The sequence below is a fragment of the Diabrotica virgifera genome, chromosome 3 (assembly GCF_917563875.1).
Source record: "Diabrotica virgifera virgifera chromosome 3, PGI_DIABVI_V3a".
Lineage (NCBI taxonomy): Eukaryota > Metazoa > Arthropoda > Insecta > Coleoptera > Chrysomelidae > Diabrotica > Diabrotica virgifera.
The window spans coordinates 224,062,178-224,083,523 of NC_065445.1; the positions used below are offsets into that span (position 1 = coordinate 224,062,178).

At 30.1% G+C, this 21,346-nt stretch overlaps 1 protein-coding gene across 1 annotated transcript in view; it reads right to left on the reverse strand.

The window, feature by feature from the left end:
* The window catches only part of LOC126881547 (zinc finger protein 852-like), an 83,251-nt gene that overhangs the window by 49,706 nt on the left and 12,199 nt on the right, over positions 1 to 21,346 (reverse strand). Inside the window, exons 2-3 of the mRNA XM_050645876.1 lie at positions 13,487 to 13,835; positions 6,372 to 6,823 (exon numbers count right to left, since the gene is read on the reverse strand). Coding sequence (XP_050501833.1) covers positions 6,372 to 6,823; positions 13,487 to 13,835 — 801 coding nt within the window. The remainder of the gene's footprint in view (positions 1 to 6,371; positions 6,824 to 13,486; positions 13,836 to 21,346) is intronic.

Genomic DNA, 21,346 nt, shown 5'->3' on the forward strand with positions numbered 1-21,346 from the left:
TCGCTTAATATTTAAAAAAAAAAGAAGAAGAAGAAGACAATTAATTTGACCTTAAATTTTTGCACCTCCCCCCCCCCCTAGGAGTGACTTTCACTCCCCAAGAAAAAGCAACCAACAGTCCAACTTTAAAATGAAGGGTAAGTACAACCTAAATCCACATTTTCAAGCAAATCCTAGTCGTCACCAGGGCCGTGCCGTGCTATGATGCGGTGAGGCAGTCGCATCAGGCGGCATCACAAGGGGGCGCTATAATCAGTAAAATCTAATATAATAATGGATAATTCAAGATTGGAGCGAAGTTCTGAAAATAATTAGACTTTTGCCCTCACAATGTTTAGCTTTTCGTGGAACAACTGATCATTTGTTTCAACTTAATAATGGAAAATTTTTAAAGTTAGTAGGTACAAACTGCTCTCTGAGTTTGATCCAGTAATGGAAGAACATATCAGGAGAGTTTAACGAGAGTCTGATAAGTCGTTTGTGACTTATTTAAGCAACAGTAGGCCAGATGATTTGATAAGTTTAATGGGTAACGTTATTTTAAACAAAATTTTCGAAATAGCAAAAATCGCTAAATATTTTTTGATAATCGCCGTTTGTACCCCAGACGTAAGCCATATTGAACAGCTCTCATTGACAATAAGAGTTGTCGCTTTTAATTCTAGTCAGAATAAATTATCGAATAATTTTTTATTGGTTTTTTTTTAAGCTAGTTATTCAACCGGTGAAGGTTTAACAGAACTTACTTTGACAAATTTTGAAAAATTATTGAAAAGCGGTGTAGTATAAAGATGTTGCAATATGTAACTATAAATTTGTCAGATTGTGCAAAATGTGATTGTAAAAAAATGAAAAGTTACAGACAATCTAGCTATGACCAAATGAAAATTACTGCTAATGAAATTGCAGAAAATCTTGATATAAGTTCCGAATTTCCAGCTGAAAATTAAATTCGAACCAGGAGAAAAAAGCGCCAATTTGATTACGAAAAATATGTGGATGAGTTGTTAACAGAGTAAGATAAATTTAAAATAAATATTTTCATCTATATTTTAAAAATTACCATTAATTCTTTGAATGGCCGTTTTTGGCTTCTATAAAACACTAGAAAAATATTGTATGAATCTTCATCAATACTTTCAATAGAAAAATAATAAGAATTGGATATAGATTCAAATGATATTGCGTGATATATCTCAAATAATACCATACTCCATGAAACCTTTTTTTAAGGTTTTGAGATTTTGAACTGTTACCAAAACTGTGCCAAAATACCCTAATTTCTTTATACCCAAATGTAGTTGTAGCATTAAGATTTTTATTAACACTGCCTGTCTCGGTAGCAAGTGGAGAAAGAAGTTTTTCAAAATTAAAAATTATTAAAAACTATTTACGAAGGTCCATAAGACAAACAAAACTAAAAAATTTAGCACTCATTTCAAAAGAGTCGTCACTAGCTGCTACTTTAGACTACACCAATCTGATTGACAGTTTGCCAAAATTAAAGTCAGAAGGCCAAAATTGTAATTTTTGTAAATGTTATTTAATGTTAATACAAATTTCATTTAATTTAAGGTGTGTTTTGTTTTTAAAATAGAAGTTTTCGTGTCGAAATCGTAAATTCGTAAAAATTTTGTGCCGTTTCATTTAATAAAAAAGTTTTAATAATACTTAACCCTTAAACGCCCAAGTGTGGGTAAAAAATGTCCACCTACTGCGTATTCCCTTGTAACACATTTATTACGTGTTTAAAAATTTTAAAAAAATTATTTATTGTTAAAAAGACAGTCGTTAATTTGATTCTACCGATATTTTTGAAAATAAAAGTAGCATCTTGAGTTAAATATGGGTGGGCATAAAAAGTACACCCTTGGTAAAACTTGTTACTGAAGGTTTCTATATAATTTCTCGTTGGTAGGAAGATAGTCCATATAATTATCGACGTATAATTACATAATCTACATAATTATCCGCCAATGAGGAGGTTCAAAGGAAGAATGTGGAGAAAATCGACAAATCTGAATTAGTGGCTTTTACTTGTATGTTAATTTTGATGTACCTTGTAATTTTGTTGTAAGGTTTGTAAATTGTTTATATTAATATTTTAGAAGATGCTGTGTTTACTAAGCATAAGAATTTTAAGTTTAATCCATTTCCAACAACTCTCAATAAATATATTAGCTATTTTCGAGGTGGACATTTTTTACCCACCCTTGGGCGTACATGGAACCTAAAAAAGGTTGGGCGTTTAAGGGGCGGTATTTCGAAGACTTGCATCATATTGAAAAGATCTACCGCACGGCTCTGGTCGTCACCCTGAAAATTACACTCCGAAAGGTCATTTACCAGGCTGTTACATTAAATAAAGACGCATATACCTCACGAACTCTTAATCAAACAGAGCAAAAATATTCCACTATAGAAAAAGAACTTTTATTATATGGGCTTTATATATGTATGGGCTTTTAAACATTTGGACCCTATTTATATGGCAGATCTTTCGAAATTTTATGCGACCATAGACCCTTAATATGATAATTTAATTTAAAGGGACCCAAATCCAAATTATTACAATGGAGATTAAATTAAAGGAATTTAACTATACTATAAAATATAAACTCGATAAAACGAATATTGCGATTCTTTATTTCAAATAAATGTATCATACATTTTGATATAGACAAATTTTTAGCTGAACTTAAACCAGACATACATAGTGGATAAAAAAATGGTAATAAATGAAACTTTGCAAATTCTGGATAACAATCAGATTATACAAAAACCACAAGTAAATAAGAACAATGAAAACGTTTATATGGATAATAATTCAGTGACACAGCACATAGTGCAGATTCTTCAAATGAAAATAGGTTCTCATTATTACATTATTAGATAAAAGCCTATCAACTTATCGTTAATATAATAGAGCTCCTTATTCAGGTTATCTAAAACGCGAATAGGAGAATTTTGAAGGACACAAAATAATAAAAGCTACTGTTTCAGTTGAGGAAGAAAGTGTGACCCAATTCTTGAATAAAATGCCTGCAAAAATACTTTAGTCATATATTTCTTATCTCAGAATTTGCAACCATTATTTCAGAATGTATGGCGTAAATATTTAAAATTAAAACTGATTGAATGTACAAAACTAGGTAACAATTGCAAGAAATCAACTAATAAAATATAAGCATGACGGCAAAACTAATCATGGTGGAATTCCAGATACTTGAGCTTTAAATATAGATTATTACTGGAATACAATGAAAAAAGAAAAAATATCCAAATAAATGTGAAATATACCAGAGATTAAAATATTATATAATAGAAATCCACATCAAGAACCTATAATATTAACCCACACACCCTTCAAACCATTTGAAATAATACAAATAGACACTTGTTAAAGTTGGTAATCAAAGATTTTTGACAATTATAGATAGCGACTACCTTGTAATTTTATTTGACGTTTTTATTTAAGCAGCTATGAAATTAAGATCTTTGTAAAAAAATTCTGTTTTAAATCATTTCGGGACCCCCTCAACTCGTTACGTGACACCCCAGGGGGACACTTTGGAACCACTGTTTTAAGAAATTAAATTGTTAATTTGGACTTTGTTGTTTGATTCTGATACGACATTTGAATTATAATGATGTCTGTTAACCAATGTTGAGATTGATTCATTTTGTATTATTGTATCGACATTGTCACGAGAAGGTGGTGTTTTTGGTGCGATCAAGTGATTAGGTTAATTATTTTATAATTGCTATCATATTTAGTAGTTCCTTTGTTTATTTTTGGAGGTTCACAACTAAGGTAAGGTAACTTATTATTGTTCAATATGAGCAACGATTCGGGCGGTCCAGAAGGACCGCCCGCTTTGGAATCTGGACAGGCGGATATGGAAACGACAGTTGCAGAGACATATGATTTAAGTAATAAATTTTTTGCTAGAGATGTAGGGCCTTACTGTGTCTTTTTAGAGAGTACAAATAAAAGCATAGGCAAGCTTTTTCCGGTTAGAATAGATTTTTATCTTCAGCAGGTAGGTGAATTTAAAAAAGACATTATCGGTATCAAACCTGTTGGCTTAAAACGTGTTAAAGTTATTTTTAAAACCTACAATATTGAAAACTCGCTAATTAATCATAAAATTATTACTTCTAATGAACTAATTGCATATATTCCTAAATTCTTTAACCATAAAAAAGGCATTATCAGAGAGGTTGATAGCTTTTTTACGGAAGATTTTATTTTAAAGGCGATATAATCCAATATTCCAGTCACAGAGGTTAAAGGTTTAACACGGAAAATAGTTGATAATAATACAAATAAAATCGAATATATGTATAAAGAGACAGCTTGTTGTTTTAACTTTTGCAGGTAATAAAATCCCTGATTGTGTCAAAATTAACATGGTAAATTTTCCTGTCAAGCCGTATATACACCCAGTAATACAGTGTTTACAGTGCTTGCGCTTCGGTCATGTTCAGTCACAGTGCATGGGTAAACCGCGTTGTAATCAATGCTCTAAAGATCATTCAAAAGATTTAAGTTGTGATACAGATGAGGTCTACTGTGTTCACTGTCAAAACAGTGGGCATCCTTATATTTCTAGAGAGTGTCCTGTATATAAAAAGCAGTTTGAGATTAAAAAAATAATGGCCTTCGAAAATACACTGGGGTGCAAAATTAACCGGACACCTTAAAAATGGGTCATTTTTGATGTCTCGAATTTCCTAAACCTGTTGTCCGATTTAAGTGATTTTTAATATGTTATAGCCTCATTCTTTATCAATACCGCTGTAAATTGTGGCTAAACATGTAAATTTTCATTGCATACCGGGTGTACCAATGAAAGTGTGTTTTTTTCTTAAACTTCGCATCACCCTGTGGAATATTCTAGCATTTATAAAATACTCAAATTAAAACCCAACTATAGCCTTATGTTTTCTCAACATTCTGTTTTTTGATTCATTCCCTTAAGTAGGACCATAAAAAAGTTAGGACATTTAACAACTAGCCATGTTCTTTATCAATACGGGTGTTTCTAAATAAGTGCGACAAACTTTAAGGGGTAATTCTACCTGAAAAATAATGACAGTTTGCTTTATAAACCTATGTCCGCAAATGCTTCATTTCTGAGATAGAGGGTGTTGAAATTTTTCTTACAAACTGACGATTTATTTATTGCTTAAAAACCAGTTGAGATATGCAAATGAAATTTGGTGGGTGTTAAGACGTAGTTATTGTACATTTTTTGACATACAAGTAAGAATTTAATATTCAGCATTGGCGCGCATACGTTTAATATAAGCCTTCATATTACCCGTATGCGCGCCAATGGTGAATATTAAATTCTTAATTGTATGTCAAAAAATGTGCAATAACTACTTCTTAAAACCCACCAAATTCATTTGCATACCTCAACCGGTTTTAAAGCAATAAATAAATCGTCAGTTTTTAAGAAAACTTTCAACACCCCCTATCTCGGAAACGAAGCATTTGCAGACATATCGTTGATAATGCAAACTGTCATTATTTTTTTATGCAGAATTACCCCTTAAAGTTTGCCAATTATTATTTAAAAACACGCTGTATTGATGAAAAACACGGCTAGTTGTTAAAGTACCTAACTTTTTTATTATCCAACATAAGCGAATGAATCAAAAAACAAAATGTTGAAAAAACATGAGGCTATAGTTGGATTTTAATTTCAGTATTTTATAAATGCTATAATATTCCACAGATAAAATGATGGCAATGGATGATGGATTTTCTGCAATGAATGCAGAAAAACTGATTTACCATAAATATTTGTGGCCGAGAATTAAATAGGTTAACCCAGAACTGAAAAACCGGCCCTAAAAGGTAATGACTGGTAACAACTGATATTTTTATTATTTAACTTATTTTTATGTCAAAGAAATCAGCTACTAAAATTTTCACTTGTAATTACACAAGAGCTCTAAAATTACCAATTTGTATCCCGAGTGACACTTTGACAGCTTTAAGTTCCAGACTCGAAGGGGAGAAAAATTATGTCAAATTGTAATGAGGGCAATACATATCGGTAATGTTAAGAGGTTGAGTGTAATTCAAAAAGATTATAAATATCATATGAATAAAATTGTTCAAAACAAAAATTTTATTGTGATTTATTTATGCACAAATTAGTACAATTAAACACACAATTGTTATAAACCTGATCATGGTGTTCACTTTGACAAGTTGTAAAACATTAATTGTGATTAATGTCACTAAATGCTTATTTAATGACAACAGGTAGTTATCGTTCTATTGGTCAAAATCTCTATGAACAAAATAATCAATAAAATAAATTGAAATACAAAATTCAGCAAAAAAAACTTACATTGCAAGTTGCCAAATCTGTCCCAGTGTGTTTCCTCATGTGAATCTTCAATCCAATGTATGTTGTCATAACCTTTGAACACTCTTTACACTCATATGTAGCTTTGTCTTTTTCTGTCCCATTGTCATCAACTTGCTTGGATTTCCTCTTCTTCCGCTCCTTTTTCGGTTTTTTTTCTTTTACATTGGTAAGGGTAAAGTCTTCATCATTGTCATCATTGTCTATGTCACTTGGGGGGAAATCGTTAAACACATTGTCATCATGGTCACTGAAGTGGCTGATATCTGGCTCAATCTCTTGGACCTCATCACCTTTTTTCTCACTATCTTGGATTGCAGCAAAAAGATCTGCTACTTCGGTTTTTATTTCATCTTCTGTTTTGATTTCCTTTTCTTTTTTGGTATCCTCTGCTTCTTCTTGATTCTTAGTGTGGCGGGGTAACTCAGCTGCCTCTGTAAATTTTTGATCATACTTTTCACAAGGATGCATTAAAACTGTTTTATCATGATTACCTATAGAGCGTAAAAGTCAAATGAAATAGATTCATTATTTCATCATTGAGCAACTTTGGAAATAAATCCCAAAACACATCGATTTATATTTTTAAATTGTGATTTTTTGGCATTTTTTAATTGTCCGCAAAAAATAAGGTATAGTTTCATAAGGCTTCCCTATACCTATGTACAGAGTGTTCTGATTTATTTTAACTTTTCTTAAAATGTAAAGTTTTAAAAGAAGGCTTATTCTCAAGTTATTTACGAAATTATAAAAACATTACTTTTACATCTAAATAGTTGGATATTGGTTGAATGTATTCCATGATTAATTATTACACATTTGTCTACAGGGTGTTCAAATTTTACAGTTTCATTAGTGGAGTATTCAATGTGTCATATGATGCTTATTTTAAATGGAACACCATGTATATTAATAAATCATTATACTAAACAAATTTACCTCTTTCGAATGGTATATGGATGTCCTATACCTAGGTGTCATAGTTTTTGCGTAATTTACAATTATTTAAATTCTTAATCTGTAAATCGATTTTAAAACAAAAGATGAAGTTAATTAATGTCATTGTATGACATTGTCATTTCATGACAATACGGTCTGGTAACTATCTTATAATTAATACATTCCATGCTTGATTATTACACATTTATTTACAGGGCGTTCAAAATTTACAGTTTCATTATTGGATTATTCAATGTAGCATAATATGATGGTTATTTTATTAGAACACCATGTATATTAATCAAGGATTATACTAAACACAGGTTGTTCCTCTTTCGAATGGTATATTTTATATGTTCTATAACGAGGAGTCATAGTTTTTGCGTAATTTACAATTTTCTTTCAACGGTACATCGACATTAAAAATATTTATATAGTCCAGAAAGCCACTGCGCATCCGCTAGGAAAAATGTTCTAATTCAGAGTTTTTGCACAATCTTACTCAAAAAGGACCCCTTTTAACAAATTTGCATGTTGCCAGGACCAAAAGTTGGTCAAAAATTTTTTAAACGTTTTTTTTTTTGTTTCTTTCCTAAAATTAGTTATTTTGCATGGAACAAATTTTTTTTAGGTTTTTTGGATCATTCCAAACAGAAAAGGTCTTTAGTGACTTTTCTCTAAAGTTGACAGTTTTTGACATATAAGCGATTAAAAAGTGAAAAATTGCGAAATCGGCCATTTTTAACCCTCAAAAACTATGTGAAAAACTGAAAATTTGAATGTTGTCAAGCTAGATAGATATTCTTTAAACGTCGATTGATGAAATCCCGAAGAGTTTTTTGCAATACAATATAAAAAACCCCTTTGTTTTCTAATTGCCAATCAAGCGTGCGCGACACTATTTTCCACCGTTGCATGTGTATGCAGTATGGTGCAAATGAAAGGAATAAATTCGTTATTTCGTAAACCGGCGACTTTAAGAAAAAATCCCGAAACAGGTCGATTTTTATTTTTAAGTTATGATATTGTGACATATATGGTATAGTAGTGACGTCATCCATCTGGGCGTGATGACGTAATCGATGATTTTTTTAAATGAGAATACGGGTCGTGTGCTGGCTCATTTGAAAGGTTCTTAAATTCTCTATTCAGTAATATAAACATGTACATAATTATTTATACAGGGTGTCCAAAAAATTTTTATTAAATTAAATCATTTGGCAAATTGACAAAAAAATTAAATTATTGGACACCCTGTATAAATAATTATGTAAATGTTTATATTACTGAATAGAGAATTGAAGAACCTTTCAAATGAGCTAACACACGACCCCTATTCTCATTTAAAAAAATCATCGATTACGTCATCACGCCCAGATTGATGACGTCACTAGCATACCATATATGTCACAATATCATAACTTAAAAATAAAAATCGACCTATTTCGGGATTTTTCCTTAAAGTCGCCTGTTTACGAAATAACGAATTTATTCCTTTCATTTGCACCATACTGCATACACATGCAACGGTGGAAAATAGTTTCGCGCACGCTTGATTGGCAATTAAAAAACAAAGCGGTTTTTTATATTGTATTGCAAAAAACTCTTCGGCATTTCATCAATCAATGTTTAAATAATATCTACCTACCTTGGCAACATTCAAATTTTCAGTTTTTCACATAGTTTTTGAGGGTTAAAAATGGCCGATTTCGCAATTTTTCAATTTTTAATCGCTTATATGTCAAAAAGTATCAACTTTAGAGGAAAGTTACTAAAGACCTTTTCTGTTTGGAATGATCCAAAAAACCTAAAAAAAATTTGTTCCATGCAAAAAAAATAATTTTAGTAAAAAAACAAAAAAAAAACGATTAAAAAATTTTTGACCAACTTTTGGTCCTGGCAACATGCAAATTTGTTAAAAGGGGTCCTTTTTGTGTAAGATTGTGCAAAAAAATCCGAATTAGAATATTTTTCCTAGCGGATGCGCAGTGGCTTTCTGGACTAATAGTCACTCTCGGATTTTTAAACCCATCATCTTGGCATAGTTGTTATAGAGTGTAGTTGTAAATAAATATATAGCTATATTTTTATTTGCTTTGCAATTTTTTCGTTATTAAGTAATAATATTAAGAAAATAACTAAATACAAAATGAACCACAACTTACTATTGGGACCGTGCAAGTTCGGCAAAGCGACACCTATTTCTACGCTCTGCAACTTTATTCGCACTTTTAATTATATTGGCCAATTATATTAGTCCTGGTTACTGGATAATTGTCAAGGCCATAGTCCAAAAAAATAATAAGAAGAAAAAATAAGATTCAGGTTATGTTATTAAAACGTAAACAATTAGATGTAGTAAATAAAATTAGTTATTAAAATGCAGTACTGCAAGAAAAATACAATTAATTAAATTTACCTTTATATAATAATTGCATATCATATCAATATTGTGGAGCAACATATAATTTTTATTCTTCAATGACAGTAGATATGAAATGTACGTCAATTTGACAATTTCAATTGACAATATGAATTATTTAAGAAAGTTGCAATATTTCTCCGCTATTCGCGCACAATCGTTTCTCAATTCCCTTCCAAGTTCTTGCACACCGCGAATAAGTAAAAAATTATCAGTTATGTAATACATGTTCAAAATGTTTATACAACAGCGATTTTAAATTATTTGTTTACATTATTTATCATAGCTGATGTTATAGACGCAAAAGCGTTCGAAATTCTTAATTTCATAAAAATATCATCTGAAGTAGTAGGATAGGAAGTGTAGCTTTTACAATATTTTTAATATAACCCCATTTAAAAAAATTCATCTTGGTCAATCCTGGTGACCTAGGTGGCCAAATATATGGACCGAATATATCTATCCATTTATTTCTAAATTTTATGTTGAGGTTGTTCTTAACGTCACGTCAAAAATAAGCAGGAGATCCGTCCAATTGGAGCCACATGTCTGTTCGCACGCTAAGTGGAAGATTTTGAGAAGGATCCAAAAAACTTGTTTTAAGATATTTAAAAAAGCTGCTCTATTCAGATTTCCGTCAAAAAAATATGGATCGATAACGTACTCGCTCAGAATACTGCCCCAAACTCCAAACATTAACACTTCATCGGTGTTGGTGATCAACAGTAAAATGTTTGTTTACTGTATCATAATAAAATGAAAGCTATGTCTATTAACTACACGATTATTATGAAAAGTAGGTAGATTCGTCTGTACACAATACATTCTTAAAAAAAAATCAGGATCTTCTCCAAATTCTTAAGTCTATAAACGAAAAGTTAAACGTTCCTGTTCTGTCTAATGCTGGTGTAGTTGAGTTTTATACGGATGGTAGTGGTTTTTCTTATGTATTCTACATACACTCGTTTGACTGATTTAAAATTGACTAGAAATTTTTCACGTACTAGTATTTGGGTTTTCCGTAACAGAAAGCAGGATATCAAGTTCGTTGACGTCATTAAAAATAAATGGTTTATTTTTATTAACTTTTCGTACCTATGCAACATTACCAGTAGCACGGAATCTATCGAGAAATCTCTCAAAACCGTCCTTTTTTGGGTGTCTTCTATCAGGATACCTTTAAGCATAAACTTTAGAAGCTAAGAGACAATTTTAAAAATATTCCCCAATGAAAAGTAGCATGTCTACTCTTTCATAGATATCGTGATTATTCATTTTTAGGAACAATTAAATTTGAATGTAATTGCCAATCTGCCAAAGCCATTTTTAAGTAAAAAAAATTTGAATATCATACACCGATGTTTATAGTTTTGATAATAATTACCAGACCGTACTGTCATAAACTGACAATGTCATACAATGACATTAATTAACTACATCTTTTGTTTTAAAATCGATTTACAGATTAAGAATTTAAATAATTGTAAATTACGCAAAAACTATGACACCTAGGTATAGGACATCCATATACCATTCGAAAGAGGTAAATTTGTTTAGTATAATTATTTATTAATATACATGGTGTTCCATTTAAAATAAGTAAGCATCATATGACACATTGAATACTCCACTAATGAAACTGTAAATTTTGAACACCCTGTAGACAAATGTGTAATAATTAATCATGGAATACATTCAACCAATATCCAACTAGTTAGATGTAAAAGTAATGTTTTTATAATTTCGTAAATAACTTGAGAATAAGCCTTCTTTTAAAACTTTACATTTTAAGAAAAGTCAACATAACTCAGAACACTCTGTACATAGGTATAGGGAAGCCTTATCAAACTATACCTTATTTTTTGCGGACAATTAAAAAATTCAATAAAATACATGGTGTTCCATAAGAAAAAATATAACTTTGATACGCCGCCATTTATTGGGACACCCTGTATATTTCAAAATAATTTTAAAATGTAGCTTTTATCAACTTACAAACTATTCAATTTAAATTTTTTTCAAATCTTTTACCATTTCGCTGTAATCTTCCGTCGCGTTAGTGGTGACTCACCCTGTATATCATATTAGAGATGTCATCCATCTGAGCGTGATGATATAAATGATGATTTTTTAAATCAGAATAGGGGTCGTGTGCTAGCTAATTTGAAAGGTTCTTAAATTCTCTATTCAGTAATACCATAATTATTTATACAGGGCGTCCAAAAAATTTTTTGAATTAAATTAATTGATACAAAAATAAGAATGTATGTAATTTATTTCATTCAAAATATAATAATTTAATACTGTCATAAAACTAAAAAAAATTATGGGACAAATAAATATTGCTTTTCGCTTAAATTAAATGTTCAAACTGCCAAGATGCAGAAGGGTGATAGCTTGAACACTGAATTTAAGCGAAAAGCATTTATCAAATAAACATTTTTTCTGCGTTCTGACATAAGTAAAATGTATTTTGATTAAATAAATTACATACATTCTTTTTTTTGTGTCAATTAATTTTAGTTAAAAAATCTTTTTTGTGTAGGTATAAATAATTAAGTATGTTAATGTTTATATTACTGAATAGAGAATTGAATAACCTTTCAAATGAGTTAGCACAAAACACCTATTCCCATTTAAAAAAAAATACTGATTATGTCATCACGATCAGATGAACGATGTCACTAGTATGATATGCCAAAAAATCACAATTTAAAAATAAAGATTAGATCTGTTTCGGGATTTATTTCCAAAACCGCTAAATGACCAAATAATGTATTTTTTCTACGACCGTTTAATAACATGCTCATTATTCGCTATTTTTTCATAGATAATAGCACCCATTACTGTACCCGTTAGTAATAATTCATTACTCACGGGCTGAAGTTACTCACGGGTCATTACTCACGGGCTGAAGTTAGATTCAAGTGACGCATGCCACTTTTAATATTAATCGTATATAAACTGCAAATAAAATTATTTAAGGTTGTTTATTTAATACAATAATTATTGTAATTTATATCAATAATTAACTTCGAAAAATTTTTTAAAGAATTTTAACTGTAACAATGTCAGTATATTTTTTACGTCCATATCTTGTTTACTAAAAATTTGACGTTTATCATTTATTTTAGTGACAATGACATTAGCTCATTTTGTTTATGTTAATTAGAATTTATAACTAATATTGTGCTTATATTTCAAGTTATATTGTGTTAAATATGTTATAACATATTATGTATAGTAGTTATATTATTATATTATATATAGTTAAATGTAAATATACATTATAACTATTGAAATACGTCCACCGACAACAGCCATTTCCTATTTATTAGATTAATTGACAATAGGTAAAAATTTAAGCTTATAATTTTTCGGAAACGAATAGAACTTAGATTGACTATTTCTAGTTGTATTTTTACAATAAATAATAATTTGGTAATAGTAGGCAACCAATTATGTATTCAGCCACGTACTAGGGGTAAATAGCATTTAGGTATTCTTGTAAATTATTATAATTTAAATCTCGAGTAGTTGATAATTAAATTTTTTACTAATTAAAATAAAAAAAGGTCGTAGAAAAAGTATAGTATTCTACTCGCATGTAATGGCTATTACATGCTCGTTGAATAATATACTATATTCCATTTGGCTTTTACACACAGTACATCTTATTGAATGATTAGTTCTATTATACTTAGCTTCGCAAAAATGAAGTGTCTTAGTTTCTTACCTGGATGCGAACGAAGATGAACCCTAAGGCCTTTTGGTGTCTGCAATATTTTGTGACAAACATTGCATGTTAACTCAATATCCTTTTTTCTAGGTCTGCCTCTTTTTCTCTTCACTCCTCGTTCTATAAGTGGAATATTATCTTCATCTTCAACATCAAAAACGTCATTGTGTAAATCAGGTTGTACTACTATATCCTCTTCTTGCCTAATACCCTTCTTACTATCCTGTGTAAGATCCCTTAAAGTTGTATCAGATTTTTGGCACAACTTTCTAAACTCATAGGCACTTTTTAACTTGTCTTCACAACCCCTGCATAAACTAGTGGGTAAACCATCTCCAGATGAAACCTAAAAATGTTTATTCAGAATTGTATACAAAGTGTGTAATATGATCTTAACCTATTAACACACAAATTATTTTTTTTCATCACATTTCAAAATTTTACTTATGCATAATTATCAGTAATATTGTTCTTAAGGGGGAGTATGGTTTGAAATTTTTAATTTTCTTTTATTATTTTAAATAAAAGTACACAACTTCAAGAACACTCTCTGAAAATTTCAAATTGATGGGAGCAAAATTACCAGAGATGGTTTTGCGCCGGCACGCTTGAGTGTAAGGAGAAACATACAACGGTTCCCCTTCTCTTTTGTAGATTACCCCATGATTCAAAAACATATTCAGATGTGCATTACTTTACGATTTGACAAGTAAACTAGAAGCACTAGGAATTCATGGATCCCTACTTAAGTGGTTGGAGAGCTACCTGGCAGACAGGCTTCAGGTTGTCAAAGTCAAGAACTGTCCTCCTGAAGAGATTTTGGTTAGGTCTGGCGTCCCACAGGGTGGTCATTTATCGACTATTCTTTTTATTTGTTTCATAAATGACATTTTAGAAATCTATGAAAATTGTGTTATTTTGTTGTATGCTGGTGATTTGAAAATTTTTAGAATTATGTATTAAGGATGTTAGAGACTGTGTAAAAATGCAAAAAGATTTAAACAATTTCTCACAATGGTGTACAAAAAATGACATTTCACCTAATATATCGATAAATGTAAAACAATGAGCTTTTTTAGAAACTCACAACCTATCTGTTTTAATTACTCTATAAATAAACTGCTCGTCAAAAGTTAGGGATATAGAAAATTTTTTTTTGAAGATATTCTTCTTTAGGCGCGATTCGATTGAGGGTAAAATTGTACATGAATCTGCGCGCCTGCGCACACAGACAGCATGTAGTTTGTTGCTAATCTTTCAAGATAGGTATGTATGTATCTGTAACCGTGCAAATAAGTCATTAAAAGAATATATTAGTGTTTTTAGTAAATGTATTATTTATTATAATTCTTGTGTTTTTGGATTTGTGTTTCTCTGTAGTAAAATAATAAAATATTATGTAGGCATAACATTTTTACACTGTCTATTTGTCGCCGTGTTGTGTAATTATATCCGAAACTTACATGTCAATTACAAGGACCTCGCTGGAGTAGTTGGTAGGGCGTTAGCTCCGAGATTGGAAGGACGCGGGTTCGAATCCTAGGCGATTCATGTTTTTTTTTTATTTTTGGTTGTTTTAATAAAAATTTTTTGAAAGTGGTAGATAATAAAGTTAGTTTAATTTTTAAATAAAATACAAATAACCTGTTAAGTATATTTACTTCGTTTAAATTACCTATATAATAGAAGAATATCTTCTTGCGTGCGTACAAAGTACACACACATTCTTTTTTTTTTTATTATTTTAGACTTTTCTTTAGTATTTACACAGTTATGCAAAGATTTACTCAAACTTTTTTTTGTACTTATACCGGGTGGAAGAAAAGAAATGTTTCTCTTATGTTAAGTTTGAGACGCCCTGTAGGGAGGACGAGGTACAAATGGGAGTATATATCGAAATCGTATTGTAGTCTTATGTTTTGTGAACATTTTGTTTTTAGAATGTCCCTGATATCTTTAGAAATAAAAAAATAGACGGTTTTGTAATTTAACATGTGTTTTAACAGAAACAAAAGTTTGAGACACCTTGTAGGTAGAAAAAGGCACAAAGGTGAGTATACCTCGATATTTTGTTGTAGTCTCATATTTTGTGAATATTTTGTTTTTTTAATTTCTCTGATATCTTTAATAACAAAGAAACTAGACGATATTACTCTTTAATATGTGTTTTAACTAACGACATGCGTCACATCACACATGTGAAACATAGAAAAACATATTAAAGAGTAATACCGTCTAGTTTCTTTGTTATTAATGATATCAGAGAAATTTAAAAAATAAAATATTACAAAAATAAGAGACTACAACATAATATCGGGGTATACTCACCTTTGTGCCTTTTTCTCCCTACAAGGTGTCTCAAACTTTTGATTCGTTTAAACCACATGTTAAATTACAAAACCGTCTATTTTTTTGTTTCTAAATATATCAGGGATATTCAAACAACAGCATGTTCACAAAACATAAGACTACAATATTATTCTGATGTTTACTCACATTTGTACCTCGTTCTCCCTACAGGGTGTCTCAAACTTAACACAAGAAAAACATATTTTTTTCTTCCACCCGGTATAAGTACAAAAAATAAGTTTGAGTAAACCTTTGCACAACTGTGTAAATACTAAAGAAAAGTAAAAAAAAAATAGCGGAATCCGTCTGTTCTCGAAAAAATCAACTATGAAAATCAGCAGAATTTTCTATATCCCTAACTTTTGACGAGCAGTTTAATATATTTCTGGAACCAACAAACACTTTCAAATATTTAGGTATATTTTTTGATCCCACTTTATGTTTCAAAAATCACTATAGTTTTATTTGTAATAAAGCTTTTAAATTACTTGGATTTTTGAAAAGAACCTTGTCAGAATTCAATAATGTGGATTGTTTTAAAAGTGTGTATTGTTCTATGGTTAGATCAGTTCTGGAATATTCCAGCATTATTTGGTCTCCATTATATAAATGTCATATTGAAAATATTGAGAAAGTTCAGAAAAAATTTCTACGCTTTGTAGGCTATAAATTAGGGATTTCTTCAGAAGATAATATAGTGTATTGTGACATTTTAAAATTGCTTAATATACCAACATTAGAAAATCGTCATTTAATGCTAGATTTGGTTTTTCTTTTCAAGATTGTAAACGGAATGATAGATTCGCCTCAAATTTTGCAGAGAATAGGTCTTAGGGTTCCTCAGAGGTACACAAGATCTAAGGACGTTTTTCACTTAGAATTCCAACAAACAAACTATTGTCTAAAGTCTAAATAGACCTATAAGAAGAATGTGTCAATCTGGAAATGGTTTAGATGTAGACTTTTTTCTAGCTCTGTGAATAGTTTTCGAAAAAAGATGATTAAATCTTTTTAAAATACAATGTAGGCTGTCACTGTAAACTGTCATTTAGGTATTTATTCTATTCATTTGTCTTGTGTAAATTGTATGTAATTATTATTGAGTTCTAAAACTGTTAATATGATATGAATTGTTTAATGATTGTAATTATTGTAATTGATATAACCGTAAATAAACTATTTATTTATTTATAAATAAGAAGATGAAGACGAAGTTGTCAAAACTTTAAACACGTTTTTCTCAAAACTACTTTTTTAAAGACGGTGGACATTGCAACTCAAAAAATACTTGACTGATCCACCTGAAACATTGCATAGATTTTCTTTAGACATTTATAAGATACCGCTGTTGAGATATATTTGTTTTTATGCTTATTTTTTGTTTAGCAATAATAAATATGTTGATTTTCACCAATTTGTTACAAAAATTTCGTTTTTTGACTTCCCAGTGATCCCAACAAAAATCATTAAAAATAAAAAACCTGATAGTGTTACTTCGAGAATCTCATGAGCTAATAACATGTTTTTTAATTTTTTGTTTTACATAATCCAGTGACGAGTTCTAATATCAATTGCAAAATCAAATTTTTTTGAGGTGCCCGTAAAAATTTGCAACTGTTGGCTTATTTTTCAATATTTTTCCTTGAAAATTTTATTGAATATTTTTTTAATAGTGCTAAATCTGCTTATTTAATTTAAAAATAAAATAATTGTACCATAGTTTAAAAAAACACAAAAATGTGTTTGAAATGTTGATTTCAAACCATACCCCCCCCCCTAATATGGAAATATCCATGAAATTGTTTTATATAGATAAATAGATTACTGGATGTTACTGTTCAATAACTAAAAATTAACAGAAATAAAAAAATACTCAAAAATATTAGGTACGAAAAAAGTTTAATCAATTTAATGCTTCCAAAAGCCAAACGCACAGGAAATTGTAGGCGCTTAAGTCCGTTGGAATCATCTGTATATGCGGGAGCCATAGGCGTAACCAGGGGGGATTGGGGGTTATAACCCCCCCCCCCATTTCTGACTATGTCATCCTGGTTTAGAACTGTGTCAGCTGATTTGGACAAAAAACTTTCTTAAGTTGAAAAATAAACGAGTTAAGAAATTTCAGAATGGTAACATTGTGATCATCAACATCTATATTTTTGCAGTCAATAATGCCTATGTCCTAAAAAATATGCTGAAAAAGCTTCTTTTTTGTCTGTAAAGTAACAGAAACCTGTGGGTACTGTGATCGATCTGGTCGAGGTATCAATAGCGACTTTACACTTTCAAATGCCTAAAAACGGCTTCAAAAATACCACTGCACATTGCTCTTCTTGCAAAAACACTTCTTGCATGTTAGTTGTCAATTGGAGCATCTTTTTGAATCATGTTAGGATCTGTTGAGTTCGTTTACAGCAATAGATCGGGGAATAATTGGAAGCATCTGACAAAAATAACCTGACAATATATGACTCTTCTGTGTTTTACAGCCAAATTCTTTAAAATTCGTTGATCTCTGGGGTAACTGAAAGCTTTCTGTTACACTGACCCCTCCGAAACGATGAAACAGGATATGACTTTTGACTCAATCTATAAGCTGACGATGAATTTCTCCTTGACTACATGTGGTATTCTCTAAAAGAGCAGTAACAGAAGAGATTTGCTCAACAGAAAAATCTTTATGTTGTTCTGAAGCTATTTCCTTGTGGCATTTTTATAATCAACTATTTATAATGGAAAATAAGTCACAATTTTACCAAAAAAAGATTTTATTAACGTTTCGAAACCCGTTTCGTTGTCAAAATACAAAATACTACTAAAATAAACAAAAATGTTGTTGCTAAGTAAAAAATTCTTCTAATAATTTATTTAATCTGACTCATTTATATTGACAATTCAGACGTATATTATACATTTTAAAGTAGAAGACTTTAAAATGATATCGTCAATATTTATGAGTTGCGTTCCTGGGACGACTTTACTAAAAGATAGTTCATTCGATTACATGAAATCAATCCCAACTCAAGAATATCCGTCACAAAAAATATCATAGCATGTGATATTTAAAAAGACAACCAAATGCAACGATGACAGTAAAATTCTCTCGTTAGAGATTTCATAGTAAATCACGAGGGAAAAACAGAAAAAAACCATGTGATACTATCCTGACATCGTAAGTATTTGGTCTTACATTTAATTTACTTTCAAAAAACTAATAAGAAATTCTGTCTTTAATAATTAACTATTTTCTATGGGAAATAAGCCACAACTTTACTAAAAAAATGAATTTATTAACGTTTCGAAGCCCAAATCGGGTTTAGTTGTCAAAATACAAAATACTTCTAAAATAAACAAAAATGTTGTTGCTAAGTAAAAAATTCTTCTAATAATTTATTTAATCTGACTCATTTATATTGGCAATTCAGACGTATATTATATATTTTAAAGTAGAAGACTTTAAAATGATATCGCCAATATTTATGAGTTGCGTTCCTGGGACGACTTTACTAAAAGATAGTTCATTCGATTACATGAAATCAATCCCAACTCAAGAATATCCGTCGCAAAAAAATCATAACATGTAATCTGTCTTTAAAAAGACAACCAAATGCAACGATGACAGTAAAATTCTCGAGTTAGAGATTTCATAGTAAATCACGAGGAAAAATCAGGAAAAAAATTTAGAAAAAAATAACGAAAATTCATTTTTAGAAGAAAAACAATTGTTAACATCTGTTTTATTAAAAAATGATTATCCTTTATCGTTTATAAATAAGGAATTGTTAAGATTGGATCGAATGGACCAGAACAACTTATAAAGGGATCCTACAACATTCACAAGAAATAATACGAGGAAAATAACAATACCATAAATTTAAATGGACTATCCGAGAAACTTAAAACAATAGGAAATAAATTCAACATTTCAACAACATTCAAAACAACAAACACATTGAGATCTATTCTATCTAAAACTAAACCTAACAATGAACAAGAAAGAACAAAGAATTGCATTTATAAAATACCTTGTGAATGCGAACAATTTTATTTAGGTGAAACATCAAGACCATTAAACGTTAGAATAAGTGAACATCAGTCTTATATTAAAAATAGAGAATTTGATAGATCTCAAATATGTCAACACGCATATGATAACGAACATAGAGTTCAGTGGAGAGATTCAAGTATAGTCCTGAAAGAATCAGATAGTAAAAAGAGAAAAATCAAAGAAGCGCCTCTAATTATGCTAACTGAAACCAATTGTGTCGCAAATTCCTCGGTAGAATGCAGTAGGATGTGGTTACCCATACTGAAAGAGGAAGTCAATAGAAAGAAAATACCACGATTAGTAAGCCAATAACATATCGAGTTAATACAAATTTTATATTTTAATATTACTTATTGTATATCTATGTATTATTAATATTATTTATAATTTAAACATATTAAAGTCAGAATTCGATATTAGTTTTTTGAAGGTAAATTAAATGTAAGACCAAATACTTACGATGTCGGGATAGTATCACGAGGTTTTTTCCTGGTTTTCCCTCGTGATTTACTATGAAATCTCTAACGCGAGAACTTTACTGTCATCGTTGCATTTGGTTGTCTTTTTAAAGACAGATCACATGCTATGATTTTTTTGCGACGGATATTCTTGAGTTGGGATTGATTTCATGTAATCGAATGAACTATCTTTTAGTAAAGTCGTCCCAGGAACGCAACTCATAAATATTGGCTATATCATTTTAAAGTCTTCTACTTTAAAATGTATAATATACGTCTGAATTGCCAATATAAATGAGTCAGATTAAATAAATTATTAGAAGAATTTTTTTACTTGGCAACATTTTTGTTTATTTTAGAAGTATTTTGTATTTTGACAACGAAACCCGATTTGGGCTTCGAAACGTTAATAAATTCATTTTTTTTAGTAAAATTGTGGCTTATTTCCCATAGAAAATAGTTAATTATAAAAAATGCCACAAGGAAATAGCTTCAGAACAACATCTGACTTTAATATGTTTTTCTACAACCGTGTTAAAAATGCAATTTTTAGCACTCCATACAAGCGTTAAAAATGCTACTTTAAGGCACTAGTGCTTTAAAATCTTTATGGCACTGCAGTTCGTATTGATCGTATAGGCAATTTTGATGTAATATCAAAAAAATATATTCAAGTAAAAGTTTTTGTAGATATTGTCCTGTAATTACGTTTGTAGAAAAAACATTGTATGATATGCGTGTTAAAAAGTACATTTTTAAGGCACTCATGTGAATTGCAGAACTTGCTTCGCTCATTCTGCAAACTTTCATATGAGTGCCTTAAACGTGTACTTTTAACACTTATATCATAAATAAATATTGAATTATAAATAATAATAATAATACATAGATATACAATAAGTAATACTAAAATTTAAAATTTGTACTAACTCGATATGTTATTGACTTACTAATCGTGGTATTTTCTTTCTATTGACTTCCTCTTTCGGTAGAATGCAGTAG